At 47.6% G+C, this 20845-nt stretch overlaps 1 protein-coding gene across 2 annotated transcripts in view; it reads left to right on the top strand.

Moving 5' to 3' along the window:
• MEGF11 (multiple EGF like domains 11) overlaps positions 1-20845 on the top strand; it is a 310492-nt gene that overhangs the window by 223975 nt on the left and 65672 nt on the right. For both annotated transcript variants that reach the window (XM_029952659.1, XM_029952658.1), the window contains exons 6-8: positions 7996-8242; positions 9542-9662; positions 17419-17555. In XM_029952659.1, coding sequence (XP_029808519.1) covers positions 7996-8242; positions 9542-9662; positions 17419-17555 — 505 coding nt within the window. The remainder of the gene's footprint in view (positions 1-7995; positions 8243-9541; positions 9663-17418; positions 17556-20845) is intronic.

Below are 20845 nucleotides of genomic sequence, written 5' to 3'. Positions count from 1 at the left end.
CCTGTGCTGTCAGCATCTTCTGGCTTAGGGACTGTGTCAGGAGATTTGGGTTTTAATCTATGGCACCTTGGTCTATTAATATTTAATTCCAACAATCTAAGTAGTGGAAAGATAGGGAGCTGAGAAATGGCTCAGCTCAGAGCCTGAGTAACCACCTCCAATTTTTCTTCTCTGCACAAGGACAAACACACCTCTCACCTCGGTCCCTTCTGGCCTGTTTCTCAAGTGGGTACATTTAGCAATGGAGCATAGAATCAAACAAAACCAAGGCTGGAAGAGACCCCGGAATTTACTTACTGGTGTCTTTTAATGAGAACATCACTGGCATCAGAGAGCATAGCTCTTCATTGTCGGGACTGTCCCTAATCATTTGTGACATACTAATTCCAACCTCCCCCCAACCCCCATTTCCAGATGCCCTCCTAAGGAAAGTGACCTACTCCAAGCAAAAATCACTGATCCAAATCTGTCATTTTACAGATGAGAAAACAGAGACCCAGAGAGGGGAGGGGTCTGCCTGAGATTGCACGGTGCTGGCTGTGACTCAGCCTCAGTGGGCCCCCAGAATTGCAGCTCAGGCCTGGAAAGAGCAGAGGCGCTCAGCCTCTGAGACTTTGCCTGCACTTTTATTAGGGCAAGTTAGTTGACAAATGGCCTTGTTCACTGGGAAGTCACTTTATTTATCGGCTGGAATGGTTTGGGGCAGCTCCAGCTCCATCTCTGCCTCCGTGCCCACTGCTTTGTAAACTCGGGAGCAATCCCATGACATGTCAGCGCTCCCTACATCTTGTTGAGGTGGCTGGGGGCCTGGGGACCATTCCTGGGAGATGCTCTGACTGTATCAAGTCTTCCCATTGCTAAATGGTAGGGGGTGTGGAGAGGCTTCGGCTCAGGCTCTCATATGGGCCGGGGCAGCTCAGGGTCAGTGGATCCCAGGTTTATTTCGAACACTTGACCTTCACTTCAGTGGCCAGTCTTCCTCCATGCTGAGTCTCAGGATTCCCATCTGTGGAATGGGAAGAACGAAGCATCTCCTCCACTCCACCTCAGGCCCAGCATCCTCCCACCCATCTCTGAGAGGACCAGTGAGCACACAGGGCACCACCAGAAGGACCTATGTGTGGGCCCCACCACTCCAGAATAATTAAAATGTCCAGGGGTGAAGCCCAGGTATGAGTGTTTTTTTTTTTAAACCTCCTGAGGTGATGCCAATGTGCAGCCAGGCCAAGAACCACCAGCTGAGGAAGCAAATCCTCAAAAGCAGCTGAAAGAGGGCTCTCCGGTCACTGGAAAAGCCCCGGCCAGGCTGCCTTGTCACCTGGCTGATGGCTTTTCCTGAGCACAGTTCTGGGCTGGGTGCCGGGGGAGACTGTGTGCCTGTGGGGGACTGGGCAGCTACACAAGGGCACCCCCCAGCTCCCCCTGCAGCAACACATGCAATCTCCAAGGCTAATGGAAGAGATTGAGCACAGGCACGTCAAACCTGCTTGTATCTAGCAGTGGTGACAAAAAACAATGGTCTGCCAAATTATTGTTCCTAAGAGAGAAAGTCAAGGAAGGCATAAAAACATAGCTATGCCTTTAGTAAATGATCTTCACGGACACAAAAAGATGTTGCACACCAATGTTTGTGACAGCATTGTTACCATAGCCAGAAAGCAGAAACAACCCAAGTGTCCATCAACAGATAAGGGGATAAACAAAATGAGACCTATTTATACAATAAAATTCTATTGAGCCTTAAAAAGGGAGGAAATTCAGGGCGCCTGTGGGGCTCAGTCAGTTAAGCATCTGACTTTAGCTCAGGTCATGATCTAGCGGCTCATGAATTCGAGCCCTGCTTTGGACTCTGCTGACAGCCTGGAGCCTGCTTCAGATTCTGTATCTCCCTCTCTCTGTGCCCCTCGTGCGTGCTCTCTCTCACTCTCTCAAAGAAATAAACCTTAAAAATTAAAAACAAAAAGGAAATTCTGATGCATGCTACAACATGGATGAAACATTAATGCTAAGTGAAACAAGCCAGATGAAAAAGACTAAAAGTATCTAGAATAGGTAAATTCATAGAGACAGAAAGGAGGTAAAAGGGTACCAGAGGCTGGAGGGAAGAGGGAACAGGGAGCCATCACTTACTGGTCACACAGTTTCTGTTTGGGTGGATGGAAAACTTTGAGAAATAGTGGTGACAGTTGCACAACACTGTGAATGTAATTAATGCCACTGAATTGTATGCTTTAAAAAGATGGAAGTTGGCGGGGGGGTGCCGGAGTAGCTCAGTCAGTTAAGCATCTGACTCTTGGTTTTGGCTTAGGTCATGATCTCATAGTTGTAAGATCGAACCCTGCCTGCATCAGGCTTAGCACACAGTATGAAGCCTGCTTGAGATTCTCTCTCTCTGTCTCTCTCTGTCTCTCTCTCTCCCCCTCCCCCACTCACACAGTCATATGTGCGCATACTCTCTCGAAGTAAATTTTTTTAAAAAATGATTAAAACGACACAAGATATGTTATATATATTTCACACAATATAAAAAGTTCTGAATAAATAATCTTAAGAGAATTATGAGAAATAGGGCCAACCATGGAAAACCTGCGACCTATAATCACCATTCACATGTACACCAATCCTTAAATAAAGCACATGCGGAAAATGAGCCTCTGCTTTCTCATCTCTTTGTGAATTATCCAAGGCAGCTGGGTTAACCTTGGCTGGCTGCCAATGTCCTGTGTCTCCTCTTCCATCAACACTGGACCACCCTCAGCAGGACAGCAATGGTTAGGAGCCCAAATGCCCAGTCACTCCCCAGCTGTGTGACTTTGAACACGTTACATAACCTCTCTGGGCCTCAGTTTCCTGATCTACAAAATGGAGATAATAGGAGCACCCCTTGCAGTTGGGTTGTTCTAAGAATTAAATGAGCGAGGAACATATTAGCCCTATACCCCGAAGTCTAAAAGAGGTCAGCCAGGATATACACTGGCTGGGAAAGGGGGAGTGAGTGGGCCAGCTTAAAGGAACAGAACAAGCCAGGCCATACACTAGCTGCCCAGAGAAAATACATCCACTTGAAACATCAGCCAAAGCAAAGAAATAATTAGAAAGGAATGTCTGTGACAGAGACAGAAAACAAAAAGCATGAGGGGGTGACATTCCAAGGCCAAATTGGAAAGAGTTTGTATCTGTGAAAGAATGCAAAATCCTGTTGTAATTTTAATGACCATAGTTTTTATTCACCTTCAACAGGAAAGATAATTGACTCACTGCAGCTTTGCCTCATTTCTCTGTCATTGCTGGCGAATGAGGTGTTTTTAAGTGGATTTTCTAGATAACTGAAGCTTATCCCTGTGAACCCTAACATTTTTTTTCATTTAATCACTCTGAGGAGAAATTTATATGGAACAGATTACACACTTCCCTGCTCCCTTAATCAGAATATTCTAAATTGAACGTAACCTCTTCCTGTCAACTTGGACTTGCAGGGCTATTTGCCCCTATATTAATGGCTCCATTAATATGGCAAATGCTTTGCTTTTTTAGTCTATAGATGTTTTCTGTTTGTTTCCCTGGTTGGCTACTGTGATATGAAGCTTTTTCTTTGTGTTTTTAGGAACTCTGTAAGACACACAGACACAAATTTGCACACGTGTGCATACACACGTACGCTGAGAGCCCAGATTGTCAGGTTTGATGGAATTGTGTTTGCCTCTGACACCCTTAATACAGCGTTTCACAGCACACCATATAGGCTGCTCCAGCATCTCTGTCCCCACTAGATTGTACATTCCAAGAGGGCAGGACACTTTCTGGCATTACTTGGTGCTTGGCCAATGTTTGTTGAACAGACAAGTAAGACAGTAAAAACACCTAAGTGTTAGTGCATCAGTTAATGGTAAGTGGATGGCTTTGAGTGCCTTTCTGGATGTTCCCTTAGACTCCGCAGACACAGTGACCCATCATTCTCTTTCCCCCAACATGTGCTCTTCCCCTTGTTTTTCCCATGAAGAGTTAGGGTGAGTGGCACCAATAACCACCCAACACCCCAAGCTAGAGCTGGGTCCACATCCTTCCTCCCCACTCTTCCTTCCCCAGCACTCCGTCAATCAGCAAGTCCTTGCGGCTTGTACTTCATACATACAACTGGAGTCTGTCCCCTCCCGCCATCCCCAATGCTACTACCTTAGTCAAGGCCATCACCAGCTCTTTCCTACTATATATAACAACCAGTGCCCCTGACCCCACTCTCACTCCATCTTTCCTACCCACATATCTATTCTTACCAGAGCAATCTTTCTATGGCCACACCTAATCATGTCTGTCCCCTGCTTGGAACACATCCAGAGCTTCCTGGCTGCCCTTGTGGGAAGTCAGCGCCCCTGAACATGGCTCACAAAACCCTTGGACCTGGGACCCTTCCCAGGAATCTGCCCCACCTATGCCTTGCTCTCCCTTAAAGTCTATGCTCCAGATACACATGCCTTTTAAAATTTTCTCTCATGTCATGCTTTTTCCCAGCTCCAAGCTTTTACATATATTATATCCTCTGCTTAGAGCCATTCTCCACACTCACCCCTCCTTCAGATCTCTTCTTTGAGGACATATTCCCTAACCCCCTAGACTGGATTCAGACCCACCCATGTCCTTCTATTTTGTCCTGAACTACCCTTGCTGTAGCACTTCTGTGGCATACCTTAAATGTCACTTTAGCATCTCTGTCCCCACTAGACTGTACACTCTCCAGATTGGGGTTTGGGCTGTGCCAGAGAGAATGGAGGTCACCTCTGATAAGAAAAGCATAACTATGTGCCCTGGGATGCTCCAAGGACAAACTGGCTTTGGACTCTGTTACCTTCAGAGTGAAGGTCTGAGGGCAGTAACTATGACCCCAACAATGAAGTGAATCCCTTGTTCTGAATCCTGGGGCTGTTCCCAGTGATGAGCGGAGAGGAAGTGGCCAGCTTGCCTGGTGTCTCTGCCCTTGAGCTTTGCAGCTGTCGTCTTATGCCCAGTGGCACCTCTGAGTTTCTGTCCTCAGAAGCATCCTTCAGAAAAGTGTCCCATTTACCAATAGTGGAGGTTGCTGGAGCCAGACCTAAGCCTACCCTTGACTAGAACCTTGGGCAATCACTTGACCTCTCTGACCCTTTATTTCCCCATCTGTAAAATGGAGAGTAATAAAACCTAACTTACAAGGTTTTCAGTGTCACAAGTGAGCATTTAAAACGTGGTTGTCATTCTTACTACAATGGAATCACATCATATGTACATTAAATTTATGGAAATTCAACTGCATGTGCTTGACAACAAAAACAAATCGAGACATGGTGTACCAGTTAACTCAGCTAGTCTTTCCACTCACTGATACATGTTCCAGAGAGAGGGTGAGGTGGGGGAAGCTGACTGCTAGATACTCAGCTATTCTCTGTCCTGTGAGCCTCTTTCATTGTGGGTAGAGGTTGTAACTACACCTGGACTTGGTTTTTTATTGAGATGTGGTTTCAGGTATATAACATAATGATTCCACATTTGCATATATTGTGAAATGCTCACCACAAGTCAACATGTCACATTGTTTTTTTCTTGTGATGGAAATCTTCAAGATCTACTCTTAGTAACTTTCACATATTAACTATATAGTGGTATCAACTCTAGTCACCATGCTGCACTTGTATCCCCATGACTCATTTATTTGATAACTAGAACTTTGTACCTTTTAGCCACCTTCACCCATTTTCCCCACCTCCTACACCTTGACCCTGGTAACCACCAATTGGTTCTTTGCAACTGTAAGTCTAGTTCTTGTCTGTTTCTTCATTTTTTAGATTCCACATAAGTGAAATCATATGGTATTTTTATTTCTGTTTGACTTACTTCACTTAGCATGATGCCCTCAAGGTCTACCCATGTTGTTACATATGACAGGATTCCCTTCTTTTTTATGGCTGAATAATAATCCATTGTGTGTATGTATGAATGTGTGGGTGGGTGGGTGGGTGTATACGTTTCAGTCTTTAATCCATTTTGAGTTAATGTTTGTGTATGATGTAAGATAGTTGTCAAGTTTCATTCTTTTGCATGTGGCTGTCCAGTTTTCCTGACACCACTTATTGAAGAGACTGTGCTTTCCTCTCTGTATGCCCCTTTGTCATAAATTAGTTGACCATATATGCCTGGGTTTATTTCTGGGCTATTGATCCATATCATACTGTTTTGATTACTATAGCTTTGTAATATAGTTTGAAATCAGGAAGCATGATGCCTCCAATTTTGTTCTTTGTCAAGATCATTTTGGCCATTGGACTTGATTTTGCCTCACTGTAGTACCAGGTAGAAAATGCAGGGTGGGGCTTATTCATAATCTGGCAGCTCAGTTTATATATGTGAATATTTGGGGCATAGATGAAAAAGGAATAAAGCAAGATAGGAATGTGGGTCTAGGCTGGTTCCATCTACTAAAGGATGATGGACAGGCTCCATGACATTGACCATTTGACCTTGATCAGCAAGTGGGAGGTAAATAGAGCAGAGTTGGTGGGGCTGATGGAGTGATTCCTAGATCAATGCCTTAGTCCCCAAAGATCCTATGTACTCACTGGCCTCACTAGAACCTTGTGTGCTTATACATGCCTAACATTCTAGTGCCACTATCTCTTTGTTCATACTGAGCCTGCCCCAGTGACACCTTCTCCAATCCCACTCACCTGCCTCCTTCCTCCTCTGGGTGTCTAAACCCTAGAATCACTGGAGTGCAAAGATCATCTATCTGATCAGCACCGTGTCTTCAGAAGGTAGGATGCCCAGCCATTCCAGTTTGCGCAGGACTGAGGGATTTCTCAGAATGTGGGATTTTAGTGCTGAAACAGGGACAGTTGGTCACTCTGATAGGCAGATAAGTGAGACCTCCAACTTCAAATGCCCTCTCTTCTAGGAAGTCTTGCCTGATCTCCTTAGCTGTGAGTAGTCTTTTTCTCCATCGGACTTCTCCTAGAACATGATTTGTGCCTGTTCATGTCCATGCTTGAACTCTACATCCACCATACTCCAGGGTTCAAGTGAATGAGGCTGTGGTTTGAGGGCATGTTGGTATTGAGTGTTCTATATGTACTAGGTGAAGTCAGAGTGGGAGGTGGCAGCAGGCTGGGCGACCTGCCTGGAGCTCTGCCATTCAAGCCCTTTTCACAGCTGTGGAAATTTCTACAAAGCTGGCTCAGATATCACTCTTTGAAACAATTAATTACATATCAAGATCATGAAGGCTGTCTGGCTCCTCCCAGGGAAACATTTCTTTTTCCTGCTCCTTCTGAAGTTGGCTACTTGAAAAGTAAAAAAATTGAACTGAAGATAAACCAACCCAGGGGCGGGGAAGTGGGGGGTGCAGGGCGGGTAGACATTGCTGAAAAGAAGCAGCAGAGACAGATGGGAAGGGTGACAGGGAGATAGAGCCAGGGGAGATGCAGAGAAGAAGAAGACATACTCACAGTGAGTGAGGTACAAGAGGTGAGAAAACTAACTAGTTTCAGGAAGAGAGAGAAAGAGAGAGAAATGGGGGCTGGGCCAGGGAGGGACGAGAAAAGGGGAGGTGAGTAGGGTCACAGAGAAGAGGGGTGGCAAACCAGAAGAGAAACAGCCTGGCTGAGAAAAACAGACACAACCAACCGAGAAGGATTTAACAAAGGCAGAGGGAGGAAAACATTTCTGGCTCCAGAATTTCAGTACAGGGGAGGGGCTTCAGGGACGCCCTGCTTGGAATGGGATAGCCGAGACTGGGAGATTCCTTGAAGAAACACTCTTCTTAGCTTGTCTGATTATTGGAGTGGTTTGGCAAAGAGCCCATGGAGGTTATGAGGTGCCAAAGCTTCCACGCAAATGATCCTTGCTGTCTCCTTATTCAGGGGAGAGCAACGCAGAGATAGGCAGGCCTTTGGGGCATCGGTTCGGCACCCATCCCAGGGAGAGACCCTCAGGGGAGTCCCTCAGCCCTGACTGGCTCCTCTCTTGCAGGCTGTGACAGCGACCACTGGGGTCCCCACTGCAGCAATCGGTGCCAGTGCCAGAATGGAGCCCTGTGCAACCCCATCACGGGCGCCTGCGTGTGTGCCGCCGGCTTCCGCGGCTGGCGCTGCGAGGAGCTCTGTGCGCCGGGCACCCACGGCAAGGGCTGCCAGCTGCCGTGCCAATGCCACCATGGAGCCAGCTGCGACCCTCGCACCGGCCAGTGCCTCTGCGCCCCGGGCTACACGGGAGTCTAGTGAGTACCGCCCCCAAGGCCCGAGGGGCGGGGCGGGGTAGGGAGGGACGGGGCTGGCTCCCTCCCCGCAGCTGCGCAGCTGCGCAGATGAGCTGAGTAGGGGATACGGAAGGAAGTTCAAGGCAGTTCTGGCTGGCGGAGCTCCCGTGCTGTGACCTCAAGCCATACAGAGGTTAAATGCCCAGGCCTCACCCACACAGGTCTCCGGTCCAGGTCCCACTGTCCTGGCCCCAGGGTGACTGGCCCAAGCTGAGATCAAGCATGTCACAAGTTTAGTAAACTCCTCCTAGGAGGCCCTTCCTGTCTGGGCCCCAGACCTTCCTTTGGCATTCTCCTCTGATCGTAACCCAAACGCCGCTGCTCACCTGAGTCCTGACCCTTCCAGGTCATTTGAGAAAGAGATGGGCGAGGGCCTTGGGCAAGTACCATGAATAGATTCAGGGAATTTACTGTGCCTGTTCATATCCTCTGCCTTCTCCCCTCATATCCCAAACAGCCCCTCACTCCACTTCTCTAGAGAGTCTGTATTGACAGGGAACTTCCAACCTGCTTAATTGAGAGCCTCTCAGAGCAAGAGTGAAGTTCTCCTCTCCCCTCCCCACCCTGTCGAAGTCTCAGTGGCCTCCCAACAGCCCTAGATCCTGAGAAGGCACCCAAGGACACTGGCCAGGGACACATCCTTGACTGAGGGTGTTTCTTGCACCAAGGTCTGGCCAACTCCAGGGCCAGCTCCACCTAGAGGCCAGGGCCATTGCCCTGAGGTCCAAGGCGGAGATCCTGTGCAAAGCCTCCCTCATACCTCAGCAGTGCGCATGAGCCTGTCATGATAGCTGAGAACTTTCCAGAGGCTGGAAGTGGGGCATGCCCCAGATACTTCCTCTCCCTGAATCTACGCAGATTGTTAAAAGTTGGATCAATAACCACTTCTCAGTGCCTTTACTCATGCTGTTCCTTCTGCATGGTCTACCCATCCTTCCCTTCTCCCTGTGAAACTAACTTCACCTTCAGGACTCACATAAAATGTCTTCCTCTCACGGAAGCCTTGCCCAGAAAACACTCTTCTTGACAGTAAGCAAGAGCTAATCTAGTCACCCCCAGTACTGGCCAGTCATACAGCATTCCAGTTCATTATATCTGAGCCCTGTTTCCCCCTTCTGGCAGGAAGCAGGACTGCATCTCAGCTAACTTGGGCTCTAATACAGTTTGCATTGACTGTGAACATAGGAATTCCTAGGGAGCACTGAAACACTGCCACTGACTGAAAGCTGCCGTGTCTAACATCTCTGCTTCCCCATGCAGCTGTGAGGAGCTGTGTCCACCGGGGAGCCACGGGGCTTACTGTGAGCTGCGCTGCCCCTGCCAGAATGGGGGCACCTGCCACCACATCACTGGAGAGTGTTCCTGCCCCCCAGGCTGGACGGTAGGTGGGCCCACAGGACCTGGGTGGGCCTCTGTAAGAGGTGCGAGCATCCCTCACTCGCACACATGTTAAAGGCCTGAATTCTTTTCCCACCCTGAAAACCCTCCCTCCTATCAATGGTCATGGGCATCACGAGACCCCACCAGTGATTCCCTTGGATACAACTTTGAATCACAGTCTGTATCTAAGGGCTATGTGACCTGATGCCAAGTTAGTTAACTCTCTGATCCTGTGGTCTCTCTCGTTTGAAGGAGTTGAAATCTAGATTAGCTCTTTCCTTGGGCATGGGTACTCACCTAAGCAGCCATGGGCTCAGGGCCAGATGTGGCAGAAAGGGTCTGGTGTACGGATAGGGGAGCAGGTGGCAGGAGGAAGGGAGATGGAAGAGTGGAGATGACCTGAAGTTCTAGACCTTCAGATTCCCAGCCTCTACCCTGCTGTTCTCTCTCACACACATGTCCTGATTCTGTGGGCCCAGAATCTGTATTTCAACCTGAGCTCCAGGTGATTCTGGTCCAGCCTCAACCAATCTGGCTCTTGGGTCTGGGAACCACTATTATGGAAAGGGGAGATGGGAATTACATCCTTATAGGCCTCAATTCAGGTCCTGCAGCTAGTGTTGACCCTGAAAGAATGCGCTCAGTTACCCTGATCTCTGCTTCCCCATCTGTAAGCAGAACGGATACAGGAATAGTAAGCCCTGCCCTTCATAGCTGCCATGGCTGGCAAAAGGCTTAGATAAGGCACTGCATGTTCAAAGTGTCTTGCAGACTCTGAAGTCCTTTATCATGGCTTGTTTTATATTCCCGGGTCCCACGGACGATCCACGAGCCTCTTTTTCAGCCAACACGCTCTACCTGTCAGTGCTCCCCCACACCAAACACCCAAGCTTCTCAGGAGCAGCCAATCACTAAATCTGACTTTCCCAGGCGGTGCCCCTGCCTCTGACTCTCCAGTAGCACACCTCGTTTCAGGGGAAGCTCAGTGACACAGCTGGCTGCCTTCCCCAGGGCCTGAGACTTCTTTGCAAAGCCAGAGAGGACAGGGTTGCTGAGCAGGAGTGGGATATTTCAGGAGGCTGTGAATGCACAGGTCATGGGGAGCAGCCTGGAGGGATGCCTGCAGGGCCCATTGACACAGGCACAGATTTGCCAGGATTTTTTAGAGCAGGAAAGGGCCGGGGGGATGATTTGGCCTTGCAGTGTCCAAACCTGGCTGCACACCAGAGTTGCTGGGGGTGGGGGCCTTAAGAACAGATTTCTAGGCCCCACCAGAGACTTTCTGGGGCCTGAATCTCTATCTTTAATAAGTTCCCAGATGATTCTGAACCAGCCAACTCTGTCTGCAGATCTGTATTTGGAAATAATTGATCAAGACTGTAGGATTTCCTTCTGAGTTTCACAGAACCCTAGGGTTTCTTAGAGGTGAGGGTGGGTGGGGAGCCTAATAATTAGGGCTCTGGATCCTGCACATCCTCACTTCTCCATTTTAATTTACTTTCTATATTGAGGTCCTATGTAAGATTTCACATAAAAAGAGGGCCTCTCAACTTTTAGAGGTCTGGCACCACTGGTCCATCAATTCCCTCCTTTCTGAGATGAGGAAGCTGGAGGCATGGACTGCCCAGGACCACACTGCTGGTTAAGAGGAAGGAGGGCTAGAATCTAGATCTCCTGACTCTAGACTCCTGAACCCCAGCCCTTGGTGTCTGTCTGTCTCTCTTTCTCTTCTGAAGACAAAGGGGCTGCTGCTGCCTGTCCCATTTCTCACATGCCCATTTCTCCTGCCCTGAACTACTTTCTGGAGAGACCCTCTTATCTCCAGCCTGCTTCTAGAATTCCATCACCTGCAGGCTAGGTTCTCAGAGGCCTAGCAGTAGGCAGTGAGGTTGGGTCAGGGGGAGATGGGGGAGATGGGGGAGAACAGGCCACAGGCAGGTCCTATACCTGCAAAGGTCTCTCTGGAGAGACTGATGGAGGCCAGTGGTTGAAGAAGGAGAAGGGAGGAAGCTTGGAGGAATTTTTTTCTCCCCAACACAGTGAGACGTTTGTTCTTCCAGATGACAGGAAACTCTGTCAATAGACGCCTTTGGGTTTGGAGACTTTATATTTTTAATTTTATTGTAGACAATTGCATTTCTATTTTTGACACAGCATTTAACTTGCAGATTTTTATGAATTATTAATACCTCTTGTGCATGCAGAGTCACAGTGTAAGGAAGCTGCTGCTCAGTCCTGAGGTCTCTCCCAGGGAGGGCTAGGGCCAGGAAGGGGGTGCTGGGCAGAAGGGGCCTGCCTTTATCATCCTCCAAGCCCTTACTTTCTTGTTGGCCCCTGGCGGCTTCAACTACACTCACAGATCTAAAGGGTACAATCCAGGATGCCTGGTTAGTCAGTCGGTTAAGTGACTCGGCTCAGGTCATGATCTTGCAGCCGCGTTGGGCTCTATGCTGACAGCTCTGAGCCTGGAGCCTGCTTCAGATTCTGTGTCTCCTTCTTTCTTTTTGCCTACCCCACACCCACCCGCCCCCATCTCTCTCTCTCTCTCTCTCTCAAAAATAAATAAACAGTAAAAAAAATTAAAAAAGTGCAATCACGAGCTCACACAGTGCAGCTCCCACAAAGGACTGAGGCTTTGCACAGAGCTAGAGAAGAGCCCCCAAGATCTCTGGACCTCCATCCCCCTCCTCAGAGATTCCTGGCCACCAGGCTCTATGGATGCCTGTAGGATGCTTCACCTGCCTAGCTGTCATTAACCTGTTCCAGGAGAGGCCTTTACAAAGAGCCTGGGAAATAATTTACTCTTTTTCACCTTCCAGAGAAGAGAAACCACATGTGAGTAGTAGGATGAGAGTGAACACTGCAGACAAAGGGGAGGCAGGAGGTGTGATCGGCTCCCATTAGGAGTTCCCAGTCTGAGGGTGGAGGCTGGATATAGTGTGTGTATGGGCATGTACACACACACACACACACACACACACACACACACACGTGTGTGTGTGCACATATACATGAGCACACACACATTCACACACAACTACAGGCCTGAACAGAGATGGGGCTGATGCACTGGAAGTAGGACCAGGTATTGCAGAGGGCCAGACTTTGGTGTTTAGAGCTGAGGCTGTAAAATCACAGATGCTCCGGGCTAGGAAGGATGATTGATGGATGCCCACGCCCTGGCCTGTGCCCGGAGCACTTCCTCAGTGCCCACACCAACCACCATTCACTGTCCATTGAGAGCATCCTTGTTACCTGGGCCAGTGGTGATCATTAGAAATGCCTTCAGATGCTTGGAGAGGCTGAGTTGTTCCTTCTCTGGGATAATTGGTGTGGCCTGAGTCCTTTCAATGTTGATGCTCCCTTTAGCCATGGTCCTCTTAAGGAGTGGCTGGTTTCCAGATCTTGACAAACCATTTGGTGAAACCAGCAGTGAGAGTAATAGGACTGTTGTCTCACCTCACATCCAACCTTCTAGATGCCACAGGGCCTAAGACCCCACTACTGTTGGAGACATTTGCTCAGTTGACAGAGTCACACAGACTGGGGGGCTTAAACCATAGAAATGCCTTTTCTTGCAGTTCTTAAGGCTAGAAGTCCAAGATCAAGGTGTTGGTGAGGTTGGCTTCCTCTGAGGCCTCTTGCCTTGGTAGACATCCATCTTCTCCATGTGTCTTCACATGGTCTTCCCTCTGTGCATGTCTGTGTCCTAATCTCCCCTTCATATAAGGATACCCATCAGATTAGATTAGGGTATACCCTTATCACCTCATTTTAACTGTCTTATCACCTCATTTTAACTGTCTTACCTCTAAAAGGCTCTATCTCCAAATACAGTCAGAATCTGAGCTACCACAAGTTAAGGTATATGAATCTGGGGAGACACAACTCAGCTCATAATAGCGGAAGAGAAGCCACAGCTTTTTCTGAAGCTGACACTTCCCTGCCTTCTCTTCCCACAGCCCATCCCCCAAAGCCTACCAGCAGCAGCTTCAGTCAAGGTTCTCTCTGTCTTCCCCAGCCCTGCTGGTGCTGGGCCCCTACTCCATGCAAGAGTCAGGTGTCCACTGAGGTGGAATTAATATTAATTAAGGGCCTGCTCTTTAGGACACTGTACTAGGTTCCTTTGCATCTCCAACCTCACATAACCTTTACAACCATCTTGGAGACTGGGAGTTACTACTCCCATTTTATAGGTGGGGAACTGAGGCTCAGAGCAATCATGGGGCTTGTCCTAGCTCAGCCATCTGGGAGGAGGCAGAGCTGGGACTGGAGCCCATATGCTGACGCTGAGACCAGCGTGTTCTGTCAACCATACCAGGCAGCAGGCCTTCCAAGGTACTGAAGTCCTTCAGGCCCAAGGAGGAGCCCAGGGATTCATGCATCGGGGGTGCCTGCAGTTGGGGAACATTGAGCAGGGGCTTATGGAGGTGCTTGCCCACCTGTGTGAAAACTCTCCAGGATGCTTGGTTTTGCCAGGAAATGTCAGAAGGAAGCACACTGTACACAGAGCTTCCCTACAGGCCTCCTCAGAGAGCCCTAATTATGTCTCGGAAGCTTCTGGGGTACAGTGAGAAAGGCATCTCTATGGGGAACCCCCATCACCTCCAGGAGGAAAGGGGCCACTCTTCTGTGGCTTTTCCCTGCCCCTCTCCTCACATACACACTCATCTCACTGTCCTCAGCTGCTGCCTCTGCCCCTCCTCCACTCCCCTCCCCTCCCCCACCAGCCCTTCACCTTCTGACAGGTGGGGAAGAGAAATCTGAGCTAAAAGACCTCCCACCTAATTCATTACAATAAATTGGATGATATTGAAAAATGACTTGGGTCTGGCAGCATTTTCCTGAGTAAACCAGCTTCCTCTGGGTCAGCAATTATTGGTGCTTAATAACTGTGTGTTGAACTAATTGATTAATTGTGGGAGAATCCTTGGTCTCCATCAGAGAAATGACTACCTCTGGTGTAGGAGAGGCTAAAAGGGAAGCTGATTCAGATTTCTGTTCTATAAAGACCTAAGGTTTATAATGCAATGATTAAAGTTATAGCATGTGGGTGGCTCGGTTGGGTGTCCAACTTTGGCTCAGGTCACAATCTTGCAGTTCGCAAGTTCAGGCCCTGCACCAAGCTCTGTACTGACATCTCAGAGTCTGGAGTCTGCTTCAGAATCTGTGTCTCCCTCTTTCTCTCTGCCCCTCCCCTGCTCATGCACGCTTGTGCTCGCTTGCACTCTCGCTCGCTCGCTCTCTCTCTCTCAGAAATAAATAAACATTAAAAAATTTTTAAGTTATCTAATCTCACAAGGCTACTGGAGGGAGGGTAAAGTAGTCTCCTGAGTCACTCACAAATCCTACTCCTGTAAGGCAAGTGCATTCTTCTGGCATTTTCCTCCATATTTTGGCATCACATGCTTCACCGCCATTTCCCTACCATTTCTGTTGACTTCCTCCCATAGAATAAGATTCAGATCTATCTTACACACACAGACACATCACATGCAACACTTCCCCCATCCTCTCAGTGCAACTTTATTACAATTTTGATTGAATCATGTTGATGACATTAATGGCCTCATAATGTTGTGACATAATGAATTCGAAATCAGTGTTTATGTTAATATGCTCATCTACGTATTGTTACTAATTTGTTTCTAAAACTCTCTGGCAGAACTCAAAAAGGCCTCTCGATAAGGTCAGACCCATCAGAAATCTCTCAATTTGGGTTTTGTTCCTGTTTTTTTCTTGGAGGCCACACCCCCAGAGCTTTGTGTGCTTCAGTTCCTGCTTCCCTGGTGTCATTCTCGGTCTTCCTTTCACTGCCACCCTGTAATTCCCTTCACCTCGCTCTTCTGGTGGAGTCCCCATTTCTTTCTTTTTATCAGATAATTATTTTTAATGAAAAACAATCCTGCAGTAACTTCCTGAGAAAGTCAATGGAAAGTTAATTTTTTGAGGGTAATCGAATCTGAAGATGTCTTTATTGAAGCCCCACTTAAGTGTTAGTTTAACTGGGTATAGAATTCTAGGTTGGAAATTATTTTCCTCCATATTTCTAAGGCATTGTTCCATTATCATCTAGCTTCTAGTTAAGTCCAGTACATTTTGATTCCTGTTCTTTTGTATGTGACTTTCTAAAAACTTTGAGGATGATTCCTTTATCCAGGAAGTATAACGATTTATAATTATAAGCCTTAATGTGAGTCTTTGTCATTTTTCATGCTGGGTACTCTCTAGACCTTTTCAATTCAGAGATCAATGCTTTCCATCCTTCCATTCTGGGAAATTTTTCTTGTATTATATTTCCCATTTAATTTAGTCACCTCCATTTTCTCTGTTCCACTGTCTGAAATCCTCTGTTAATTAGATATTAGACCTGCTCGACTGATCCTCTAATTTTATTGTATTTCACCTACAGTTTCCTTCCTCAGTGCCTCCCCCTACTTCTCCCTCTCTCTTGTCCTACTTTGTGGGAGATTTCTTCTTCTTCTTCCAGCTCTTCTAAAAATTTTTAAATTTCTGCCATTTTATTTTTAGATTTCAAGAACTCTTTACTTTTCTCTGGAAGTCTCCTTTAAGAGCACTCTGATCTTTCATAGATAAAATAATTTCATATAATTACCTACAGATACTGATTTTAATTATAACAGAGATTTGTATTTCTCTTTTTAAAAGTTGTCATTGCTGCCTGCATAGTGTCTGTTTCCTCTGTGTTCCTTTTGTGTATTTTCTGCTTAGGTCTTCATCAGCCTTATTTGAAATATCTGCTGATCCTTACTACCTGTTCAGATTTTCTGGTGAGCCTCAGAAAAGCTGTTTGGAAGCTTGTAGGGGAAGTCCCCAATATTTGATGGGGCCCTCAAATATCAGTATCTGTAGGTTTTGGCTTTTGAGTTTATGTGGATTCCTCCAAAATCCCACCAGCAGGAATGGTGTTCAGCAGCCTAGTTGCTGAACAGGCAGAGTGCACAGGATCCCCATTTCTCATGGCACACCCCCTCAGCTCTGTCTGGTATTCCTGTGTCTAAGCCTACATGGGTCATCTTCAAAAGTCAACTTCCAGGCTTCTGCCAGACTGGGGAAGTCACCTGGCTATTTAAAGTGAGGGCAGAGATCTGGAATCTAATTCTATTATAAACTTTCGAATAGCCCTCCCGTTTTGGCACACCTGCCCTTTGACCCTCAAATGTTCTTGGTGTCTTTGATTCCTGAGCTTTTCTGAGGTTACCATCTTCCAGTGTATCCGCTTCCATTCCTTTTGTCCTCATAAGCTCATGCGTTTTCCCCTTTGCTCTGTTAGCAGTCTTTAGGAAAGAAATAGAAATAAAGTATGTGTTTCCAGACCACCATGATTAATTGGAGTGTCTCTTTTTCCTCAGCACATTATTGTCAGTGTGAGAGTGCCTAGCACATTGTACTTTAGTCATCTGCTTTGTTGCCTCTCTCCCCAGTAGATTGGGAGTTCACAAATTAAGTTTTCCTCATGTTTTTGTATCCATAATGTCTAACACAGTGCCTGGTACACAATAGGCACTTAATAAATATCTGCCGAATACTTGGATAAGTTAATTGGCCTCAGTCTCCTCATCTTTCAAATGGAGCTTTGGAGCCATCATGTCTAGGCTCTTATGCTTCTGTGACTGGGGAGAGCGTCCCACTGAGGAAATGGGGTGGTCTCTGGGGCTACAGCCGCTGTGCCACTTGTAGGAGAGCGTGGCCTCAGGACTGCACTACCTGTGTGTCTCTTCCCTCCTCTGTTTCAGGGAGCAGTGTGTGCCCAGCCCTGCCCACCAGGGACATTCGGCCAGAACTGCAGCCAGGACTGTCCCTGCCACCATGGAGGGCAGTGTGACCATGTGACTGGGCAGTGCCACTGCACAGCTGGCTACATGGGGGACAGGTAAGTGGAGTGTTAACTATCATCCTTGCTATTCATATTGCTCGTTCTCCCAGCAGCCTTGCAGAGAGTGGCTGGGCTCTACCAGCCCACAGCATCCCTCTGTGAGTCTTCCTGCTCCTTTCTCAGAAAGCATTCAGAGTGCTCCTGCCAGGAAGACTCATCAACTCATCCTTCCTGGCCCTTGGCCGCTACACACACCGCCCTGCCCCAGCCCAGTGACCCAAGCCCTAAACTTGCAACTGACTCAGCCAGAGAAGGAAGTGAGCACCTACTATTCACTCTCTGCTTTCTGCCTTACTGCAAGGAGACAGTGGCACCAGTAATCCAAAGAAGCGGGGAGTGCAAACTCGTTAGTAACATTTTGCATAATTTCTTCTAGAACTAAATTTTTATTCCTAATTTGAGTTCTGCCAAAAGCATACTGGCATCAATTTGCATCCTCTGAAGGCTAGTGGCCCGAGAGCAGACTGAACAAAGGTGCCAATGTCCTGGAATCAAACCAGCCTTGCAGAGTGGGTAACCCACAAAACACATAACTGAGGAATTACCGTATATGCACATTTGCCATGGTAGGAAGAAGGATGCCATGATGATGGGCTTGGTGCTATGGAAGGGAGAGGAGCCACAATCAGTGTGTTGGATGGTGAGTGAATTCAGAGCTGGAAGAGGACATGTGCCCACAGGATTTGGGCCGAGTCTCAACTACCTGTCTCTTCTAGCAGAGAGAGGGGTGGTAGAAAGGAGGCTCTCACACCCTTTTCCTGCTTCTGTGGGATCTGGGTTTCATCTCTGGCCCTGGGTTTTGTTACTCTGCACAGACAAGGTGAGGCAAGAGGAACATTTGTTTGCCATCCCTCTGCTTCTCCTGCCCAGGTAACATCAGCAGGCAGGGATTGAGGCTGAGTCAACTAATCCATCCTTGTGGCTGTGACAGTATAATTGGGTGCCTTCAAGTGTCTCTGGAGTCAGCCCCAAATCTATTCTAATGTCCAGAAAAGCCATTTTCCTTTTTTTTGGCCTTAATTTGTTTGCTTATAGCCCAAAATCTTTTGAACCAGATCTAATCTCTTTGTGAGCCAGTATTCATCTCTTTGAGCTTCCAAGCCTTAGAACACAGGGTGTGGCATCCAGAAATCCTTTCTGACTTCTGTCAAAGGTGGAGTCTCTGGGAGAAAGTGCAGAGGGGGACGACTGAAGCACTGAGCCTGACTTCCCATTCTCACCCTCCCTCTCCCTTGGTAAGGAAATGCTCAGGATGAGCTATGAGGGTCATGAGCTGGAAGACCCCAGAACCAGAACAGGACTCTTTGTTTTAATCCACCTGCACATGAGAGGTAACACAACTCACTTGTTGGAGACTGCCAGGCCCAGAATTCCAGCTGGCCAGACTCAACACCAGTAGACCCTGTATCATTGGCTCTCTTGATTTTCCAAAATGTACCCAACAGAAAAGTAATCCTCATCACTCTTCTTGTTGGGGCCGGCCCCTGATCCTGAGGCAGAGAGAAATCCCAAATCCTTGGGGTCTCCTGAGCAAGGTTCACTAATCAACTATAGAGAGTTCAGTGGGAGGGCCAGTAGCATTTGGGTTTCCCACCTAAATGGGCCGCCTAGTGTTTAATATTTTGTAAAATTGCCTCCATTAATTTTGTAGGTGACAGCTGCATTAACCCTCCCCAAATCATTGCAAGCATATTAGAGTTGAGTGGGTGTAATAATGCAGACCTCCCCGGATAGGCAGAATCCAGTGCAAATTAAACATGAAACGGAACGAGGGCTTTGCAGCTCATTTTGTAATTTAATTGAGCAATGGATCTGGTTGTTAATGGCAATATCAGACACATTAGATTGATATGTTGCAAAGGAAGGATGTTTAAGTAGAAAACTAATTCCTGCTGTGATTACCCTTCTGTTCCACAGGCCCCGTTATTAGCGTGCTTTGTGTAAAATTCATTAGCAGTCGTTGCTTGATCTCTAAATAAATAAGTTGTTTAAATTGTGAGTAGGAAAAAAAAAAGGGCTGATTATGTAAATGGATTAGGTTGTCAATATTTCATTTCCAGATTCTTTTTCTGGGGCTGTAGAATAAGTCACTTCATAAATATGGTGGGACGGGCTAGTGCCCTTCAGAAGGAGCTCACTGGCCAGAGCTCTGCCCAGTCCTGCTGGTCAGCAGGGAGCAGGAATATTCTAAGGGAAGGGAGGAGGAGTCAAGAGAATCTCCTCACTTGGGTCTCTTGCCCTGACATCTGAGACATCTGAGGAGAACCAAATTGAGTGACATTCGGAAAAATCTATTCTGAGGCTGAACAGGGGCTGGCACTTTGGATAGTGATTTTCAGCTCTTCAGTGCTTTGTGTCCTGTCCTTCTGCCTCAGTTTCCCTCCTTCCCTACCCCATCCTACTATTTCTTGTCCTTCCTGTCTTCCACCTTCTCTTTCTTCTCCACATAGCCTCTTCTTTCCTCTTTCTTCCTCCCTCTCTTTTCTGTTCTCCTTCCCTACATGGGACTTCAGACTGGCCAAAATGCCACAAGACCTGCAGGGGAGCAGTCTGGAGTCACCTTGGCCACTTGCAGGCTGTTTGAGCTTGGAACACACTTTACCTGTCTGCCTCTCAGCCCCCGAAACTCCAGAGTGAGGGTGCTAGGGATGCCTGCTGCTTTAGGGGCATGTGGCCGGGCTTCCGGGTGTGCGCATCTGCAGACCCCCTCTGACCACTATCCGGGGCTGTTGCCATCATGATCCCTGCTGCCCCTCCATTCTGCCCCATTCCTCCTTTTGTCACAGTGACTCTGTGAGGGGAGAATGGGCGGCATCTTCCGTGGGAAAGCCCTCAAAGCTAGACCTCTGTCACCTTCCTCCTCCTGTTATCAGGGGCACACGGAACAAAGATGGAGAAAAGAGACAGAGACACCATCTGCCAAGATTTGCCAAGATTGGCATCTGACACTCCAGCCACTCTGGGCATGAGGCACTTGCCACCCGGTTGTATAACATCACTGGGGCTCAGCCACTCCCCATTGTGATCAGCACCCAAGGTCACCCATACACGGTTCTCCCTGCCCTGTTGTAGGGAGGAACACTGGTTCCAACTCATGACTCTCCAAGATTTAATAAAGAACTTAGGGCTGAATTTTTTTTTTATATCCACCTCACCACCATTATTGTGGAAGGCATAGGAAAACAGGAAAATGGTTGTCTAGATGACAGTTAGAACACTCTAGAATTCCTCAAGTCCACTCCATGGTTAACATTTTGGAATTCTTCCCTTGGAGCCTTTTCATATCA

Source organism: Suricata suricatta, chromosome 9 (assembly GCF_006229205.1).
Source record: "Suricata suricatta isolate VVHF042 chromosome 9, meerkat_22Aug2017_6uvM2_HiC, whole genome shotgun sequence".
Taxonomy (NCBI): domain Eukaryota; kingdom Metazoa; phylum Chordata; class Mammalia; order Carnivora; family Herpestidae; genus Suricata; species Suricata suricatta.
The sequence above is the reverse complement of the archived record's forward strand: the minus strand, read 5'-3'. Positions and strand labels throughout refer to the sequence as shown.